A 19,017-nucleotide genomic window follows, 5' to 3' on the forward strand; every position below is an offset into this window, starting at 1 on the left:
TATAAACCATATCTTTCGATCGACGTTAATAAAATAGAAGAAAAAAAATGCAGCTTGTTACCAAGAAACTGCAAATGCCAGTGTATCAAGGAGCCTACTTTTTCGTTGCGGAATAACAAGATTGCATTCGTGTCGCTGTTATGGAAAATTAATCAAGCAATCAGAATTCGATTGTAGGTCGTCGGTTAATATTCTGTGCTCGTGACAAGAAGGTTGAGAGTTTAAATCCCAGTTCTATCGGAGATCCTCTGTCTTGTTCTTCAGAAAGAGCCTTTAACTCTTAAGCTAGTATCTCACTGGGCTGCGACAGCTTGCGACAAATTGCGAACGTCATTCGTGAGAGAGTTTCAAAAGTGTCTTGAAACATTCGCGGGGCTTCTCAATTTCTTCGCATGAGTCGCAAAGTGTCGCTCCTTCGTCGCTGAAATTTTGCACGTGTTTTCTCTCAAAATAGCCGCAAATGCGTCGCTGGTGTCGCAAAGAACCCTTCTCAAGTCAGTTTCCGTGAAGCTTCCTCTACTTCCCTGCCTCGCGACGGAAAGCCGGGCCACAACAACCTGCGACTAGTTGGAGACACAACAATTACGGTAAAATATGCAAGTATCAATTCTACCCTTAACGATTCAAATCCGCCTCACTTTTGCAAGTCACTTTTTGATTAAAAAAAAAAACGCCTCCACCAAATAAATTAACGTAACGTAGTCAATGGGTGAGTTCTGAATGTTCGGAGTGTTTTCCCGTATAGATTTGAAGTTAGATATGAAGTCCTCGAACCATAAGAACATTATACGCCATCTAAAACGAACGCGTTACCCTTACAGTGACCCTTCTGGAGCCTAAAAGTCACAAGTGCTCAATTTCCTTTAGGTGGGCTTCAGAAATGTTGCCACAGCTTTGGTTTGCCGTCCAATCTCTCGTCGGCTTTGATTATTGAGCTTCCCTTTGAGCTTCTGCCAAACGGAGAGGGAGCCTTGAAAACAGGCCGCGTTTCTCCAGAAAGTCTCGACCCTGGGTTTCATTTAAGAATTTTTCCTTGTTTACTATTCTCAGAAGTCGATTGTGTGTGTGAAAAATAGACGTCCTGGTGAAGAGGCTGCATTCTGTGCTGCTGTTTGAAGAGGTGTTAGGTACGAGACCATACGCTCCCAAGTGTATGGGGTCAAGACTACAGTGAAATCCCTCAAGTTCCTAAATCTCTTTGATCCTTGGGAAAATCATGACTCATTCAACCTCTTGCTTACCATTTAATTGTTTTTTTTTTTTTGGAAGAATATGCTAGCAGCATTTCTAAAGTTACAGATGCAAAAGTTTGTTTTTTGAATGGAAAAAAGAAGAAAATCCGGTTCTGTTCTACAATATATCTACAATATTGTAAAAAAAAAAATATATATATATATGTTTAATAATGAATGTATGAGTATCCTGCAATCCAAAGTACGATGCAATTGTACCAGAAAATAGTGTTGCTGTGATCTTTTCACTTTCAAGACCTTATTTTAAGAAGGTGGTATATGATATCTGTATAGACCAAAGGATATCGACATAGGAAGCAAGTATAAAAGCAAATGTGGGTAGATAAATTATTACAGAATATTTATCTGACATTCAGAAAGAAAAAAAACCAAACAAGCCAACCGGTTTAAGTGATACTTTGATTTCTTTTGCGATTAGTATCTTAACATGCGCTTCATTTTTGTCCCAAGGGTGCCCAAACTTTTGGATGCCTGCAGCTGTAATCTAGTAAAAAATTCAGCATCGTCGATATTAACAATCGCAGTCATCCTGAAAGTATTAATAAGCGAGTGTGTTTGTGCGCGCGTGTGTTTATGTGCACAAGTGCAAATTAGTACACGATTTCTCCTCCAAGGATGCCTGGGAATGAGGCTGATTGATACGATATGGCCTTGAAAACATCACATTAGCCTCCTCTCCTCAGGTATCGCACCCTCGAATCCATGCCAAGGACACGCCACATGGCACTGAAGCTGAACAGCCTGTTATTGGACAGACCCGAGGGAGCGCAGAGGCCCAGGCTGTTAAAAGGTGGTGGCTGCAATGTTGTTCCCTCTCAGGTTAGGAAGACGACGGAGAACCAAGACACCAGAAGAAGTGAACCGACAAAGGTAAGCGAAGTCTCGTTTTCCTCTTTAATACAAGCGAATCGACTTACGCCAAACGAAAATCTGCAAAAGGACATGAGAACCCGTGTGTTCATTTTGTTTGTTATGGTAATAGTGAGACCTAGATTAAGTTCGAGATATTATTTCGATTTTATGCTCATTATGCGCTGGTAAATTAGGAAATATTCTGCTAACTACCGATGACGACACCTGTCACCATTTTGTTGTTAGAAATGTACTTATTACTGTAAATCAATGTTAAGACATTCGGCTGGCTTTGCTTCGCAACAAGCCAGCCATATCAGCTACCTAGCAATAATAATGGAAGCAAAATCCTGTTTAAAGCTAACGCACTTGCTAGCAAGGAGAAATGAATAAGAATTTCCTCTCAGTCAGCTGTGAAATTGTGAAGCTCTTGAAGTTGTGGAATTTATCCTTTGTTTCTTTATTACAATAAATTCTAACAAAGAAGATTCCAGTACGTATTCCAGACCCGGGACGTTTTTTTTTTTCTGTCGTCTTGGACTCACTGGTATTTGGACTCAGACTTGTCTTGGTCTTGGCCATTAGTCTTTTCAAATATTCTCGTTGGTCTCAACTGAGCCCAGCTACTTTTAAAAATGTTATGTTTTTTTTTCTACTCCTTCAAAACAAAATCAATGATTAAGGGAGCTTGTTCAGAAAACTGGCACTGGTTGAAGTAATTCAAAAAATCCATCTGGAATTAGCATTGACATTGGCCGCCTGGTATTTTATAAATAAGAGTGGTCTCAAAGAGGATTCTTAGTTTCTGTCTCTCTCGTTTGGATTCGAACCTCTTTGGACTCAGTCTTGACTCGTCTCGACAAAGGTGGTCTTGTTCATACCAACAGCGATTACTTTTACTTCGCAATGCGGACATAGCCAAGGCCGCCCGAACAACCGAATGTCACTAGCCCCGCCCACTTTCCATAGTATTAACATTCCTACAACTAAACACGTTTCAGCAACAAAGTAGAAATTTTATGCATGTTATAAAAATGTTCTCAAGTTCTATTTCCATTTTAGCGCCAATAAACAGTTGTTCCTTCACCAGCCTCTTAATTTTTTATCACGAACATGAAAATGGCTTGTAGAAGAAGAGAGGGTCCCATATACGATTCGTACATTGGGGGAGTGCCTGTTAGAGAGCGCACTTGTCCTGGGCCATCGGCATAGTGAGGTAGGGTGGCCAGTTCCTTTCCTCGCCGCCTTACTTCCCCCAGTGTTTCCACCAGGTCCCCATTCACTGCTGGGTGGCCGAGGCTCGAACCGGGGACCATTCGCTTAGTGGTCAAGCGCTCTAACCACTTGGCCACTTCGCCGGCTTGTAGATATATACTTGTATATGGTGCGACTAGAAGTGTATATGAAGGTTTACTGAATGTCTGCAAGGTTTTGTAGAATTTGATTATGTAAGCTACATGACACATGTTGGTTTTTTCCCCTTCTTTCAAATGTTGTAGGTTATAAGCTGCTGCTCATCACCATCATCAACAAAATGACCAGTTCAATCCACCTGGTCATCCTGGTGATGGCTTCAACGGTGGCAGCAGTGGCTGAGGCGTCAGCACCCAGGAATCCACAGCGACTTCGGTCTAAGCCTACTAAGAAGCCTCCTCAGAGTGGGGAATCTTCTTCAGTGACGCCTACACGCCTGGGTGGCCGCTTCACCACCACCATGGTTCCGATCCCTTCCAGCAGCGCCTTGCCTGAGGACATCACGGAGTCCATAACAGATTCATATTCATCTTTCACTGAGAGCAGCACCTACTCCAGTGATGCCTATTCAGCTGACTACCACACAGAGGCTTTGTTGCCACCTGGAATGGGTCCCCGGAACTACACTCTGGACTACAACGAGTGCTTCTTCAACTTCTGTGAGTGCTGTCCACCAGAGAGGGGCCCTCCAGGACCCATCGGAGAGAAGGGGTCGCCAGGTCAGACAGAGGAAATGAAAGATACAGTGTAGAGGCTGAGATGAAAGCTAGAGGTGGTGAACATTCCAGAAGACCGGCACTTCCAAATCATCCATTTCAGCGATAAATATTGAGTAAATATTTAGATGGAATATATTGTGTTTAGACTGTAAGTTTTGTTGGTCCACACAAATTAGTATTGCCCCTATATTAAGATTGGAGTAAGGAGTTAACCAGATGGATATTGATTTAGATTTTGAATACTGCTCTATTTGATCATCCATCATGATTTGTTTCTGTTTGTTTTCCTGTCTGTCCATGTCAGGTATTCTAGGGCAGAAGGGCGAGATGGGACCTCCGGGAGCAACAGGACCAGCGGGACTTCCTGGAGCTCTTGGACTGCAGGGAGAAAAAGGTTGGTGAACATTTTACCTAAAGCTGGTGGTTCAAATTTGGTCTAAATACTTATGAATTGATTTAAAAAGGTTTAGGCGATGTTTTTGTCAGAAAAGATCAGAATCTGTGATGCTTTCAGACCTCGCAATGACATCAGTACAAGCCAGAAATTAATGCAAGTCCATATTTTTTACATCCATCAGTATGAAGAATTATTACAGTTTGGATAGACATTAAAAAATCCACAACCATACAAACCATACTCCAGCGTGGTTAAAATGATGATAGAATAGTTTGGAATATCAAGTTGCCAAAGATCAGATCGGTGATTCTAATGATTGACAAATGAAGACTGTTCTTGATACTGTCATTTATTGTCTTCCGTCCTTTCCCTTTTAAAAAGAAAAGTAAAAGAAACGAAATAAAACAAGATATTTCTTTGCCAGATGTCAAAATCTTTTATCATTGCCCAAAATAAAGTTGAGCCCCTTGCTGAGATGGGGTTAAAACCTTGATAACCATCCATAAAGGGACTCCAACTTTTGATTCCCTCTTGAATGAGTTATGACTATCAAGTAGCCTATTATCGATGACATAGTAGTGAGCAGGTCATCTTTTTGGTTGCACAGTTATGAAAGGTTTCAATGATATAACTATTCTTCCTTCAGGAGATCCAGGACAACTGGGAGAGAAAGGGATTCCAGGAATACCAGGTTCTGCTGGTAAACCAGGAGATAAAGGTGTGTTGTCCTGTGAATGACTATCCCTCGATACTCGATACAACTTTAACGTTCTGTCATGAGTAAGTCCATTTTGACTTCTTTTTTTTTTATGTCTCCAGGTGAACCAGGTCTTAAAGGAGACAAAGGAGATATTGGCTTACCTGGATTGAAAGGTGAACTAGGGAGCATAGGGGAATCTGGCCAAAATGGGAGCAAAGGAGAAAAGGGTGACATGGGCCTGCAAGGACCAGAGGGACCTCCTGGACAAGATGGCATGAAGGGGATAAAGGGTGAAAAAGGAGAAATAGTGGAACAAATAACAATGGGGAAGGGAGAAAAAGGTAACAAAGGTGAACCTGGGCCTCCAGGACCTAAGGGAGACATGGGCAAGCCAGGACTCAATGGCACAGAGGGACTTCCTGGAATAATGGGCCAAAAAGGAGATACAGGACCTCAAGGTCCACAGGGAGAGCCAGGTAAACGAGGACCACCTGGACCACCAGGGCAAAGAGGCATGCATGGTATGAAAGGAATGCGAGGTCTGAAGGGGGTACGTGGCCAAAGGGGATTGAAGGGCGCAAAAGGAGAACCATTCATTCAGAAGCGCTCAGCCTTTAGCGTAGGACTCTTCCCGAGTAGATCCTTCCCTCCTCCTGGCCACCCAGTCAAATTTGACAAAGTCATCTACAACGAGGAAGGACACTGGGACCCCTACATCAGCAAGTTCAACTGCACTTACGGAGGTGTCTACGTGTTTTCCTACTACATCACCGTTCGCAGTCGTCCTTTACGGGCCGCCTTGGTAGTGAACGGGGTTCGTAAACTGCGCACTCGCGACTCCCTCTATGGCCAGGACATTGACCAGGCCTCCAACATGGCACTGATCCGATTGTCCTCTGGTGACCAGGTGTGGCTGGAGACACTGCGGGACTGGAATGGAATTTATTCCAGCAGCGAAGACGACAGTACCTTTTCTGGCTTCCTACTCTTTGCTGACGCCACTAAGGAATGACGACTGAGAACACCTGCGAATGGACCTTTTGCTGTACTACACATGTGAGCAGTGCCTGTTACATCAGGAGCCACCTATTTTACCCGAGCCTCATACCGAAGCCTCATATGCTTACTAACAGCAACTGACCAGCTACTAATAACTCTGCTGTGGGCCGTATCTTCTGAAATTCATATCAGAGTGCACCTTCAGGGATGGTTTTCCAGACACTGACTAATTTGTATACTAAACAGAATTTTCATTTTATAGCAGATACTGTATGTAGCACATGGAATGGAATTCATGCCGTATTGAAATGCAGTCATGATGGTGGGAAAAGTGTAGAGCGCAACGCATGCATTAGTTTTTAATAGAGCCATGTGGAAAGTGGATCAAATTGAAAAGTAAAACCTTTAAGTTGTTTTTAAAATTGCTTGATTTCTTTCTACATCCCCCCCCCCCCCCCCCCCCCAAACAGTGATCCAGTATTTATGTATGGAGTAGCATTGCTGCCTCATAGCTCCAGAGCAGGGGCGCAGATAGGATTTTTGAACTGGGGGGGACTGAGCTGTCAGCAAATGATTCCATTTTGTGTAAATGCATATATTTTATATATATTACACTGAAGCTTCAATATACATTAGAATTGAGTTTTCTAACTGAATGAACATTGGTAGACAAAGGCCTACCTGGTCAACACTAGCCATACATGATCAAATTGTTATTTGTCTGGTATGTTAATCACGCTCCAAAACTTCATGTCTTCTGCATGCTTTATTTAAACATTTGCTGATCTCAGCAGGATGAAGAATCTCATCACAGAAACTTTAACTGTAACTTCTAACAAAAAGGGAATGTCCAAAAATTAATAGCAAAATAAAATTGAAATGATTCACACTCGTGCCTTCATGTAAATGATTAAAAACATAAAATGTGTATGAAAACAGAAGTATAAACACTTGAACAACAGATTCACACAAATAAAAATAAAAAGTATTTTTTTCCAATAAACAAAATTGATAGAAAAAAAAAATTCCCTCTGCAGCCAAACAAATTTACCGTCTAGAAGCAGACTCAGTAGGTCCCAAAAGCATCTCTCCGCCGCTTCCCAGTTTAGAAACTGGGACATCATGGAACATGGAATTCGAAAAAAAAAAATGGACAGTTAATGAAATGAAACGAAAACCCCAACGTTTATGCTGGTAGATGCTAGATTTCAATGCTTTTCCGACTTCAAACTTCCAACTTAGGAGTACAACTGAACGCACCATTAGTTGTAGCAGAAACACCAAATGGATGAGCTGTGCAGTGTTATTAACCGAGAATTATGTGGAAAATTGAACACCTTGCTTTCCCAACTCTGCAAGGATCTGCTCCAGCCTTTCCCCTTCTTGAATCGGTGTAATGTGGATTGATCACAGACAAGGCTACTGCTGCTGGCATTTCAACTTTGTGCTGCAATGTAAGTTAGCCTAACTAACGGAACATTAATCCTCACTTTTTCTACCTATGTTTGGCGCCTTACGTAGGGACGGTGGGTGGGGGGGACAGATAGGGGTCACTATAAGTCTGGGGGGGACATGTCCCCCCCGTCCCCAGTGCCATCTGCGCCCATGCTCCAGAGTCCCTGGTTCGATCCTGAGCTCAAGTTACTGACTGTATGGAGTTCCGCATGGTATCGGTATCCAAGTACCTTCCAAAAACATGCCAGAAGGCAAATCAGCTACGGTACACTGACGTGACCCATGGCACGAATGCATGTGATCATTTTGCCCTGTGACATCCAGGGTGCCTTTCCACATAGCGTCTATTATTCCTAGGATAGCCTCTAGAGCCACCATGACCCCGATTGGGCTAAAGCAGTACAGTGGTGCTTGAAAGTTTGTGAACCCTTTAGAATTTTCTATATTTCTGCATAAATATGACCTAAAACATCATCAGATTTTCACACAAGTCCTAAAAGTAGATAAAGAGAACCCAGTTAAACAAATGAGACAAAAATATTATACTTGGTCATTTATTTATTGAGGAAAATGATCCAATATTACATATCTGTGAGTGGCAAAAGTACTGTATGTGAACTTTTGCTTTCAGTATCTGGTGTGACCCCCTTGTGCAGCAATAACTGCAACTAAACATTTCCGGTAACTGTTGATCAGTCCTGCACACCGGCTTGGAGGAATTTTAGCCCATTCCTCCGTACAGAACAGCTTCAACTCTGGGATGTTGGTGGGTTTCCTCATATGAACTGCTCGCTTCAGGTCCTTCCACAACATTTTGATTGGATTAAGATCAGGACTTTGACTTGGCCATTCCAAAACATTAACTTTATTCATCTTTAACCATTCTTTGGTAGAATGACTTGTGTGCTTAGGGTCGTTGTCTTGCTGCATGACCCACCTTCTCTTGAGATTCAGTTCATGGACAGATGTCCTGACATTTTCCTTTAGAATTCACTGGTATAATTCAGAATTCATTGTTCCATCAATGATGGCAAGCCATCCTGGCCCAGATGCAGCAAAACAGGCCCAAACCATGATACTACCACCACCATGTTTCACAGATGGGATAAGGTTCTTATGCTGGAATGCAGTGTTTTCCTTTCTCCAAACATAACGCTTCTCATTTAAACCAAAAAGTTCTATTTTGGTCTTAGCCATCCACAAAACATTTATCCAATAGCCTTCTGGCTTGTCCACGTGATCTTTAGCAAACTGCAGATGAGCAGCAATGTTCTTTTTGGAGAGCAGTGGCTTTCTCCTTGCAACCCTGCCATGCACACCATTGTTGTTCAGTGTTCTCCTGGTGATAGACACATGAACATTAACATTAGCCAATGTGAGAGAGGCCTTCAGTTGCTTAGAAGTTACCCTGGGGTCCTTTGTGACCTCGCCGACTATTACACGCCTTGCTCTTGGAGTGATCTTTGTTGGTCGACCACTCCTGGGGAGGGTAACAATGGTCTTGAATTTCCTCCATTGGTACACAGTCTGTCTGACTGTGGATTGGTGGAGTCCAAACTCTTTAGAGATGGTTTTGTAACCTTTTCCAGCCTGATGAGCATCAACAACGCTTTTTCTAAAGTCCTCAGAAATCTCCTTTGTTCATGCCATGATACACTTCCACAAACATGTGTTGTGAAGATCAGACTTTGATAGATCCCTGTTCTTTAAATAAAACAGGGTGCCCACTCACACCTGATTGTCGTCCCATTGATCGAAAACACCTGACTCTAATTTCACTTTCAAATGAACTGCTCAATCCTAGAGGTTCACATACTTTTGCCACTCACCGATATGTAATATTGGATCATTTTCCTCAATAAATAAATAATCAAGTATAATATTTTTGTCTCATTTGTTTAACTGGGTTCTCTTTATCTACTTTTAGGACTTGTGTGAAAATCTGATGATGTTTTAGGTCATATTTTTTGCAGAAATATAGAAAATTCTAAAGGGTTCACAAACTTTCAAGCACCACTGTAACTGAAGATGGATGACTGAAGGAATTAATTAGACATCGTTGATTTTTTTCTGAAATACGGTGTGAGCCTGCGTTTCACGCCAAAATTTGCGGAATGCTTGAGAAACTAGTCAGAGGTAATTACACCTGGAATCAAGTACATGTTTTTTGTGGGGGGGAGGGGGGAAAGAAACAATATTTCACTTTAGATACTGCTCAAGACATTTTCATAAAACAGAACAGAAAGATTATAATGACGTCGTGTTTGATACTTGAATCTACTTTAACCTACTAACCAACTTTTCCTGGATATGTGCAATTAAATGGCTGAATCCTTTTAATCAAACTTGAGGCTTAAAGCACCACGTCATATTAGAAATCAGGGAGTCGACTTGTCAACATCCCAAATTTGGTAAAGGGCAATGATTCTACTTTGTCGCAGCATGTTTCACAAAGAAACACAATACAGCATGAATTCAATTCTGGCAAAAAAAAAAAAATCAGCATTTTATCCTGAGATTATTTTTCAGTAGAGTTCAAGCGACATGAACACAATGCAACGAGGACTTTACTTTTCATTTTGTCTCATTACTGAAATGTAACGTCACGTGTGCACTGCATGGGTTCTTTTTTTTTTTTAATATTTTTTTTGGGCTTTTTTCACCTTTATTATTGGACAGGACAGTGTAGAGACAGGAAATGAGCGGGAGAGAGAGAGACAGGAAGGAATCGGGAAATGACCTCAGGCCGGAATCGAACCCAGGTCCCCGGATTTATGGTATGGCGCCTTAGCCACCTGAGCCACGACGCCCCACTGCATGGGTTCTTTATGTGCTTTTCACAGTAATGATTACATCTCAACGTGGCATGAATTCCTCTCCACAGCAGCACTGCTCGTATACATAGTTTCCTGTTTGTACAATAAAAAAAAACAAAAAAAACATAGCACTTGATCACGGTGTTGTTGTTTTCATTTCCTGTCTGAGATGATATCCATGTAGAGACTTGGACAACTGTCAAATGCATCGACATCCGAACATGCAGATGTTAAGATGTTGTACAGGCATTTAAGGAAAACTTCAGAACTCATATTTGACTACCGGTGAACATGGAAAGAGATAAGTACAGAAAGAAAGAAAGAAAATGAAATGAAAGCAAACTGCATTCGCATTTTTTAAATGTATTATTTTCGGCAATAGGAGGAGGCCGATTATTTTGCGTTATTATTTCAAACTTTGACTTATGATCTTATAATTTTGACTTTTTAATATCTCGAAATTTTCGCTTAACTGAAAAATCTTTCATTATCTCAAAATTTCAACTTATCGTCTCAACATCTGACTAGCTTTCTCAAAGGCTTGACGGGTTATCTCATCGTTTTGACTTATCTGAAGACGTTTTTTCTTCTCGATATTTCAACTTATCGTCTCAATAGTTCGTCTTATCTCAACATTTTCTGCTTGCTATGTCAAAATATCAACTTATCATCTCGAATTTCTGAAGGATCATCTCAATATTTAACTCATCTCAAAATGAATAATTTTGACTTAACATTTTGACTTGCTATTGCAAAATATAGACCAATTATCTCACTATTTTGACTTATTATCTCAGTAGTATTTGACAGATTTCAAAATTCATAATTTTGACTTATCTCAACATTTTGACTTGCTGTCTCCAAATATCAACTTATCATGTTTTACTTAAGATCTCAAATTTCTGAATGATTATCTCAATATTTAACTTATCATTCCAAAATTCATAATTCTGACTTATCTCGAAGCCCTGTGATGGCCTGGCGACTTGTCCAGGGTGTACCCCGCCTTTTGCCCGTAGTCAGCTGGGATAGGCTCCAGCTTGCCTGCGACCATGTAGAACAGGATAAAGCGGCTAGAGATAATGAGATGAGATTTATCTCAAAATTTTGACTTGCTACCTAAGAATATCAACTTTTTATCTCACCGTTTTGATTTACTATCCCAAATTTCTGACTTATCTCAGTATTTGACTTATTATTTCAAAATTCACAGGTGATGGAAAGGGAACGTTTGAGATTTGAGGAGTAAGTGGCAGCAGTGTTATAGTTGCTGTACCGGTCTGCGCTGGTCTGTTTACTGGTCACTCTACTCTCTAAAGGAATACAGTTTCCTCTTCAGGGTTGTTGGGCTTATTCTCAGTGAAAGGGTAAAGAATTTGACAATCCATGAAAAACTTCAGAGTAAAGATCCTGCTCCTCAAAACTGAGAGGATCCATTTGAAGTGGGGTTTTTTTTCCACCTGGCATGCTTGCTCTAAAGCTGTATCAGGCATGTCCCAATGGATGAAGAACCCAGGGGAGAACCATGAGGATTATATCTCACAGCTGGTTCGGGAACTTCTGGGGGACACTGACCTTCCCAGCCTGCTGTCAATAATTCTTTAATTGCTTGCAGATGGATGAATATCTCATCTCATCTCATTATCTCTAGCCGCTTTATCCTGTTCAACAGGGTCGCAGGCAAGCTGGAGCCTATCCCAGCTGACTACGGGCGAAAGGCGGGGTACACCCTGGACAAGTCGCCAGGTCATCACAGGGCTGACACATAGACACAGACAACCATTCACACTCACATTCACACCTACGGTCAATTTAGAGCTAATTTAGAACCTGCATGTTTTTGGACTGTGGGGGAAACTAGAGCACCCGGAGGAAACCCACGTGGACACAGGGAAAACATGCAAATTCCACACAGAAAGGTTCTTGTTGGCCGCTGGGCTCAAACCCAGGACCTTCTTGCTGTGAGGCAACAGTGCCACCCGAAATAAAATATTAAATAAAATATACAATTTTATTCTGGAGCAGAGGAGTGTAAAACTGACTGGCCAGTATTTGATTGGGATTGCTGTAACAGAGTTGAAAAGTAGTTTCACAAAATAACGTGATTTTTTTTTTTTACATTTGTCAATTAGTATATTTGTCAATATACATTTAAACTTTATATTGCACAGAAATATATTTTTTAAAACATTCGTATTCTCTCACACATACACAACAAGTCTACTATTTCAAAATCCATCCATCCATCCATTATCTGTAGCCGCTTATCCTGTTCTACAGGGTCGCAGGCAAGCTGGAGCCTATCCCAGCTGACTACGGGCGAGAGGCGGGGTACACCCTGGACAAGTTGCCAGATCATCCCAAGGATGACGCACAGAGACAAACAACCAAACATGTGCATAATATATACTAGTGCATCTCAAAAAATTAGAATACCATGAAAAAGTTCCTTTTTTTTCATAATTTAACTCAAAAAGGTAAACTTTCATATATTCTATATTCATTACATGTAAAGTGAAATATTTAAAGCCTTTTTTGTTTTAATTTTGATGATTATGGCTTATAGCTCATGAAAATCAGAAATCCAGTATCTCAAATTATTAGAATATTCCCTAAGATCAATCAAAAAAAGGATTTACAGTACAGAAATGTCCAACTTCTGAAAAGTATATTCATTTATACACTCAATACTTGGTTGGGGCTCCTTTACCATGAATTACTGTATCAATGCGGTGTGGCATGGAGGTGATCAGTCTGTGGCACTGCTGAGGTGTTATTGAAGCCCAGGTTGCTTTGATAGTGGCCTTCAGCGTATCTGTATTTTTGGGTCGGGTGTTTCTCATCTTCCTCTTGGCAATACCCCATAGATTCTCTATGGGGTTCAGGTCAGGCAAGTTGGCTGGCCAATCAAACACAGTAATATCATGGTCAGCAAACCATTTGGTAGTAGTTTTGGCACTGTGGGTAGGTGCTGAGTCCTGCTGGAAAAGGAAATCAGCATCTCCAAAAAGCTCGTCAGCAGACGGAAGCATGAAGTGCTCTAAAATCTCCTGGTAGATGGCTGTGTTGACTTTGGATTTGATAAAATACAGTGGACCAACACCAGCAGATGACATGGCACCCCAAATCATCACAGACTGTGGAAACTTCACACTGGGCTTCAAACACCTTGGGTTCTGTGCCTCTCCACTCTTCCTCCAGACTCTAGAACCGTGATTTCCAAATTAAATGCAAAATGTACTTTCATCTGAAAAGAGGACTTTGGACCACTGAGCAACAGTCCATTTCTTTCTCTCCTTAGCCCAGATAAGACACTTCTGACATTGGCTCAGGAGTAGCTTGATATTAGGAACGCAAAAGTTGTATCCTCTTTCTTGAAGATGTCTGTTCGTGATGGGTCTTGATACACTGACACCAGCCTCAGTCCACTCCTTGTGAAGCTCTCCCAAGTTCTTGAATCGACTTTTCTTGACAATCCTCTCAAGACTGCGGCCATCCCTGTTGCTTGTGCACCTTTTCCAGCCACCCTTTTTAGCAATGACCTTTTGTGGCTTACCCTCCTTGTGGAGGGCATCAGTGATCATCTTCTGGACAACAGTCAAGTCAGCAGTCTTCCCCATGATTGTGGTTGTGTGTACTGAACTAGACCAAGAGATACACTGTGTTCATACTGTTTTACTCAAACTCGAAATGAAATATTCTAATATTTTGAGATTTTTTAAAAATGTTTTGTACTGTATGCCATACTGATTAAAATTAAAATAGAAAAATGCTTGAAACATTTTAGTTTATGTGTAATGAGTCTATAATATATAACATTTTCACTTTCTTAAATAACTGATGGAAAATATTGAACTTTTTCACAATATTCTAATTTTTTGAGATGCACTAGTATATATATCATCTCATTATCTGTAGCCACTTTATCCTGTTCTACAGGGTCGCAGGCGAGCTGGAGCCTATCCCAGCTGACTACGGGCGAAAGGCGGGGTACACCCTGGACAAGTCGCCAGGTCATCACAGGGCTGACACATAGACACAGACAATCATTCACACTCACATTCACACCTACGGTCAATTTAGAGTCACCAGTTAACCTAACCTGCATGTCTTTGGACTGTGGGGGAAACCGGAGCACCCGGAGGAAACCCACGCGGACACAGGGAGAACATGCAAACTCTGCACAGAAAGGCCCTCGTCGGCCACAGGGCTCGAACCCGGACCTTCTTGCTATGAGGCGACAGCGCTAACCACTACACCACCGTGCCGGCCCCATTATTTTCTCTGTTTTATTAATAATTACAAGATTCTGAGAAGCACTGCAACAAATAATATTAAAAGTATATCATACATTTTCTAACTTAAAGGAGATACGCAGAACCATGGCCTCACTTTTCGTTTATAAACGCCTTGAGACCTCAAGAATGGCACAGGAATAGTTTTAAGCATTAACAATAAATCTAATATTGTAATTTTTACGATTAAAGTGATTCATATCGGTAGCGGTCTGAGTGAATGACCTTGACTTTGACATCCGTGACGTCACCGCAGGAAGTCTATCGGTCTCATCGCCATTTCCACTATACTAAAACAGAGCTGACTGCAACTCCGATCCTCCATTTTGAGCTAATTTATCGCCATGCCACGTAGATGTGTTGCTGGCGGGTGCAGCAACACGACAGAAGGTGGATTTACAGTGGGGCAAAAAAGTATTTAGTCAGTCACCAATCGTGCAAGTTCTCCCACTTAAAAAGATGAGAGAGGCCTATAATTTTCATCACAGGTCTACCTCAACTATGAGAGACAGAATGAGAAAAAAAAATCCAGAAAATCACATTGTCTGATTTTTAAAGAATTTATTTGCAAATTATGGTGGAAAATAAGTATTTGGTCAATAACAAAAGTTCATCTCAACCCTTTGTTATATACCCTTTGTTGGCAATGACAGAGGTCAAACGTTTTCTGTAAGTCTTCACAAGGTTTTCACACACTGTTGTTGGTATTTTGGCCCATTCCTCCATGCAGATCTCCTCTAGAGCAGTGATGTTTTGGGGCTGTCGCTGGGTAACACCGACTTTCAACTCCCTCCAAAGATTTTCTATGGGGTTGAGATCTGGAGACTGGCTAGGCCACTCCAGGACCTTGAAATGCTTCTTACGAAGCCACTCCTTCGTTGCCCAGGCGGTGTGTTTGGGATCATTGTCATGCTGAAAGACCCAGCCACGTTTCATCTTCAATGCCCTTGCTGATGGAAGGAGGTTTTCACTCAAAATCTCACGATACATGGCCCCATTCATTCTTTCCTTTACACGGATCAGTCGTCCTGGTCCCTTTGCAGAAAAACAGCCCCAAAGCATGATGTTTCCACCCCCATGCTTCACAGTAGGTATGGTGTTCTTTGGATGCAACTCAGCATTCTTTCTCCTCCAAACACGACAAGTTGAGTTTTTACCAAAAAGTTCTATTTTGGTTTCATCTGACCATATGACATTCTCCCAATCCTCTTCTGGATCATCCAAATGCTCTCTAGCAAACTTCAGATGGGCCTGGACATGTACTGGCTTAAGCAGGGGGACACGTCTGGCACTGCAGGATTTGAGTCCCTGGCAGCGTGTTACTGATGGTAGCCTTTGTTACTTTGGTCCCAGCTCTCTGCAGGTCATTCACTAGGTGCCCCCGTGTGGTTCTGGGATTTTTGCTCACCGTTCTTGTGATCATTTTGACCCCACGGGGTGAGATCTTGCGTGGAGCCCCAGATCGAGGGAGATTATCAGTGGTCTTGTATGTCTTCCATTTTCTAATAATTGCTCCCACAGTTGATTTCTTCACACCAAGCTGCTTACCTATTGCAGATTCAGTCTTCCCAGCCTGGTGCAGGTCTACAATTTTGTTTCTGGTGTCCTTTGACAGCTCTTTGGTCTTGGCCATAGTGGAGTTTGGAGTGTGACTGTTTGAGGTTGTGGACAGGTGTCTTTTATACTGATAACGAGTTCAAACAGGTGCCATTAATACAGGTAACGAGTGGAGGACAGAGGAGCCTCTTAAAGAAGAAGTTGCAGGTCTGTGAGAGCCAGAAATCTTGCTTGTTTGTAGGTGACCAAATACTTATTTTACCGAGGAATTTACCAATTAATTCATTAAAAATCCTACAATGTGATTTCCTGGATTTTTCCCCCCATTCTGTCTCTCATAGTTGAACTGTACCTATGATGAAAATTACAGGCCTTTCTCATCTTTTTAAGTGGGAGAACTTGCACAATTGGTGGCTGACTAAATACTTTTTTGTCCCACTGTACGTTGCGTTGATGGCCCAAGAATGTTCAAACTGCAAAGATTTGGACGCGTTTTGCGAGAAGTTCACGGGCACATTGGGCGGCTGTGAAGTGGTCTCTCCTCTGCTCTGCATATTTTACTGAAGACTCGTATGAAACCTCTGATCTGTTGAGGAGCGTTGGCTATAAGCCCGCATTGAAAGAGGGTGCGGTACCAACAATGAAATAAAACTACAAAAAAAGGAACGCGAGTTTAGTTGCACCAGTCCTCCCGGAGCGTGAGCCGAGGGTTGTTGGTAAAACCCGGGACGGGACATATCGCTCAGGCAGTGACCTCCCCGTGGTTGTTGCTAAAACCGGTGACATCGGGTTTTAGTAATTGCCTGAGCCGAGCAGTAATGGCGGAGTACTCCATATGGAGAATGAGTGGAGCAGCCGTCTGATTTCTCCACTGGATATTGCTGCCATCTTGCCCTTATGTGGAAAAAGTGAATGAACAGAGAATTGAAAGAACAACTGAAAGTCAGATTGTTTCAAAAACAATCGGCCACAAGATCGGCTTTCAAGAACCGAGAACACAGACGGGTAAGCTCCGACTCTCGTTTGGATAAAAAAACAACAAAAACAACACGTTGTTTTCCTGCATTTAGATTAATACATGTAACTTGTATTGTGTGTTTAAGTTACCGGTATAAGATGATTTAATTTGCTTCAGAATGTGATTGTCTCAGTTCATCTGATTATTTAATTAGCCTTCAGTGAAAATGCATGCATGTACATGTATGTTGCATAAGTTATAACACCTGTCTTGTTTTAATGAGAATCAACCCACAATCAATGAAGTCAAATCAGTCTTAGTTGAGCAAGTCGGTAACGGTATTTCTTACTTTCTCCAGAAATTTTTATTTATATATGACTTTGGTCTATAGCTGTAAAAGGCCTCGGCCTTAAAACCGGTTACCGCTGTGACGTCACGCACTCAGGGCTGGCTGGCTCGGCGGGGCAGCTCGAATGCCAACTTTGCGGTCGATTTTTAACTCTCAAAAATATATTTTTTTAAATCCCATTTATGCAGCATACCAGAGTCAAGGATGGAGATACTATCCACTCAGAAATGTATTTAAAAATAAAGGATCTGCGTATCTCCTTTAAAAAATTTTTGTGACTGGCTGTGTTCAACACTTTACAGAGTAAAGGCACCAAAACAAATGGAAAAATAACCCCCCGCCCCCCCGGATCATCACCTTGTCGTGGTATGGGGGCTTGTGCGTCTCAATGACCCTCAGAGCTATGCCGTAGATTCAATCATATCGGACAGGTCAAGGGGTAGCGATCAGACTAAGATGATCCCTGGTCCTCCAGGTTGGGGGTTGGGTATAGGGCTAACAACCCCATCCCATAAAAAACCCAAACGTTATGGAAACAGCAACAAATAGACCTACTACTACTGGGTGCGATGGGCTTCCAGGAATAGCCCAAAGCAGGCAGGAGTGGAGGGCTTTTGTTGCTGCCCGACATGCCAGTCAGGCATAATGGGCAGAAGTACTAGTGCATCTCAAAAAATTTAAATATTGTGAAAAAGTTCAATATTTTCCATCAGTTATTGAAGAAAGTGAAAATGTTATATATTATAGACTCATTACACATAAACTAAAATGTTTCAAGCATTTTTCTATTTTAATTTTAATCAGTATGGCATACAGTACAAAAACACAAAAAAACCCATCTCAAAATATTAGAATATTTCATTTCGAGTTTGAGTAAAACAGTATGAACACGGTGTATCTCTCGGTCTAGTTCAGTACACACAACCACAATCATGGGGAAGACTGCTGACTTGACTGTTGTCCAGAAGATGATCACTGATGCCCTCCACAAGGAGGGTAAGCCACAAAAGGTCATTGCTGAAAAGGGTGGCTGGAAAAGGTGCACAAGCAGCAGGGATGGCCGCAGTCTTGAGAGGATTGTCAAGAAAAGTTGATTCAAGAACTTGGGAGAGCTTCACAAGGAGTGGACTGAGGCTGGTGCCAGTGTATCAAGACCCATCACGAACAGACATCTTCAAGAAAGAGGATACAACTTTCGCATTCCTAATATCAAGCTACTCCTGAGCCAGAGACAGTGTCAGAAGTGGGCTAAGGAGAGAAAGAAATGGACTGTTGCTCAGTGGTCCAAAGTCCTCTTTTCAGATGAAAGTACATTTTGCATTTAATTTGGAAATCACGGTTCTAGAGTCTGGAGGAAGAGTGGAGAGGCACAGAATCCAAGGTGTTTGAAGCCCAGTGTGAAGTTTCCACAGT

The 19,017-nt window shown here is 41.8% G+C and overlaps 2 protein-coding genes across 2 annotated transcripts in view; one reads left to right on the top strand and one right to left on the bottom strand.

Moving 5' to 3' along the window:
- ppm1la (protein phosphatase, Mg2+/Mn2+ dependent, 1La) overlaps positions 1 to 19,017 on the bottom strand; it is a 46,231-nt gene that overhangs the window by 18,439 nt on the left and 8,775 nt on the right. The gene's annotated exons all lie outside the window — the stretch shown is intronic.
- otol1a (otolin 1a) lies at positions 1,974 to 6,187 on the top strand. The gene is made up of 5 exons (XM_060917666.1): positions 1,974 to 2,109; positions 3,605 to 4,078; positions 4,383 to 4,472; positions 5,122 to 5,193; positions 5,295 to 6,187. Exons 1-5 carry the CDS (start codon positions 1,974 to 1,976, stop codon positions 6,185 to 6,187), a joined length of 1,665 nt encoding a protein of 554 aa, XP_060773649.1.

Source organism: Neoarius graeffei, chromosome 1 (genome assembly GCF_027579695.1).
Source record: "Neoarius graeffei isolate fNeoGra1 chromosome 1, fNeoGra1.pri, whole genome shotgun sequence".
Lineage (NCBI taxonomy): Eukaryota > Metazoa > Chordata > Actinopteri > Siluriformes > Ariidae > Neoarius > Neoarius graeffei.